The sequence below is a fragment of the Condylura cristata genome, unplaced genomic scaffold, assembly GCF_000260355.1.
Source record: "Condylura cristata isolate star-nosed mole 26May11 unplaced genomic scaffold, ConCri1.0 scaffold00022, whole genome shotgun sequence".
NCBI classification, from domain to species: domain Eukaryota; kingdom Metazoa; phylum Chordata; class Mammalia; order Eulipotyphla; family Talpidae; genus Condylura; species Condylura cristata.
In genome coordinates, this window is record NW_004567123.1 from 36,901,911 (window position 1) to 36,903,827 (window position 1,917).

Genomic DNA, 1,917 nt, shown 5'->3' on the forward strand with positions numbered 1-1,917 from the left:
AGCCCACGGTCCTCAGCGCACGCCCGCTGCCCGCCCGCTGCCCCGTGGACGGAGCACCGTGTTGTGCAGCTCTGCAGGCCCGCGCCCACCTGCCAGGGTGCGGTCCACAGCCTGGATGCCCGCCAGCAGCGTCCGTGCCCGCCCCAGCGTGGCCTCCGTGCTGTCCAGGAGCTGCCCGGCCTGCGCTCTGGCCCCTGCGGCCTGTGGGTGCAGCGCCTCGTCAGCTCAGAGCCCCGGGGCAGGGGGCGGGGGTGCCTGTGTCCGGGTGGGGGCGTGGAGGGGCCCGGGAGGAGCTGCCGGGGTGAGGGGGCCGGGGCACCCCAGGCGGGGTCCTGCCTGGCCGTCCAGCTGATGTGTGTCCTGCTCCAGGGTCGCGCTCTGCTGCTCCAGTGCCTCCAGCTGCTGCTGGGCGTGGGGGGGGGGCCCGGGCGGGTGGCGGAGCTGGCTCTGCGGGGAGCAGGGTGTGAGCGAGGGCCCTCTGCAGGGGCGCGGCAGGCTGCCCGGGGGGGCTGGTACCTGCAGGCTGGCCACGGAGGCCTCCAGCTGGTGCAGCCGGGCCCAGGCCACGGAGCTGGCGTTGAGGCCGCGCAGCTGCTCGCGGACGGCGGGGAGGAGGCTGCCGGCGCGCTGCAGGTCGTCCAGGAGCAAGACCACGCAGTGGTCGCACACTGCCGGGGACGGGGCAGTCAGCGTGGGCCTGGCCACGGCGGCCCCAGGGTCGGGGGCTCGAGGCAGGGAGTCCTGGGGGTGGGGGGCCGGGCCCCCGGTGGAGCGGGAGGACGGGGAGGAGGAGGCAGGGATGCACCTTCACAGTGGACGCCGGGGCCCCCGGGCCCTCCAGGCACCGGCACCTGGTGCTGGTGGCTGCAGGCGTCACAGCGCGCCCCGCTGAGCCCAGGGGGGCACGTGCAGCGGCCTGTGTGTGGGTCACAGCGGCCCCCCTGGCACCGGCAGCCTGCAGAAGCACAGACTGAGTGTCCAGCCGGGGGCCAGGGCTGCCCCCCGCCCGTCCGCCCCCCCACACTCACGCTGGCAGCCCTGCTCGGGGAGCCCCCAGTGGCCAGGGGCACACTCGCGGCACTGGGGGCCCCCCGCGCCCGGGCGGCAGTGGCACTGCCCGCTCTGGGGGTGGCACTCGGCACTCGCGGCGGCTGGCCCACAGGCGCACGGCTGGCAGCCCCCGCAGCTCTCGAAGCCGAAGTGTCCTTCCTGCGGGCGGGGCTGTGCTCACAGGCTGTCCGGCCCGGCCTCCGGCCCCCCGCCCACAGCACCCAGGCCGCCCCACCTGACAGCGGTCACAGCGCTGGCCCTTCACGCCCGCCTTGCACAGGCAGCGTCCACTGTGGGGGTCACAGCCCTCCGAGCCGCACGGCGAGCAGTCGCACCCTGCAACAAGGACAGTGGCGCTGACCGCGCCTCACCTCTCCCGCCCCAGGCCACTGCACGCGACCCCCAACCCGCCCATGGGCCGCGCACCCCACCCTTCCCAGCCCGCGGCCACACCGCGGCCTGCCCCCCGCAGCCCGGCTCAGCTGGGGCCGGGCGGGCCGCCTCGGTAGAAGCCAGAGCCCCCGCGTGTCCCTGGGCTCGGCCTAGGGGGCCCCGGGTGTGGGAGTCTAATTCCGAGCCCCTGGGGGCCGCGCGAGCCCCTCCCGCCTACGGGTGCAGTTTCCCGGCAGCAGGGCGTCGCCGTGGAAGCCGGGGGCGCAGCTCTCGCAGCGGGGCCCGGCGGTGTGGCCCAGGCAGCCGCGGCAGGCCCCCGTCAGGGGGTCGCAGTCGCTGAAGAGCAGGTTGGGGTCGCCGTTGCCGCTGCAGTCGCAGGGCTGGCAAGAGCTGCCCAGCACCAGCGGGTTCCCGAAGAAGCCGGGCGCGCACCTGCGGGGGTGTCAGCGGCGGGTCTGGCCGGGCCCCGCCCGC

At 76.7% G+C, this 1,917-nt stretch overlaps 1 protein-coding gene across 1 annotated transcript in view; it reads right to left on the minus strand.

Annotated features, from left to right (window-relative positions):
• LAMA5 (laminin, alpha 5) overlaps positions 1–1,917 on the minus strand; it is a 36,287-nt gene that overhangs the window by 7,949 nt on the left and 26,421 nt on the right. Inside the window, exons 32-38 of the mRNA XM_012728158.1 lie at positions 1,661–1,875; positions 1,286–1,386; positions 1,029–1,209; positions 806–955; positions 517–668; positions 337–447; positions 90–201 (exon numbers count right to left, since the gene is read on the minus strand). Of these exons, the coding sequence (XP_012583612.1) occupies positions 90–201; positions 337–447; positions 517–668; positions 806–955; positions 1,029–1,209; positions 1,286–1,386; positions 1,661–1,875 (1,022 nt within the window). The remainder of the gene's footprint in view (positions 1–89; positions 202–336; positions 448–516; positions 669–805; positions 956–1,028; positions 1,210–1,285; positions 1,387–1,660; positions 1,876–1,917) is intronic.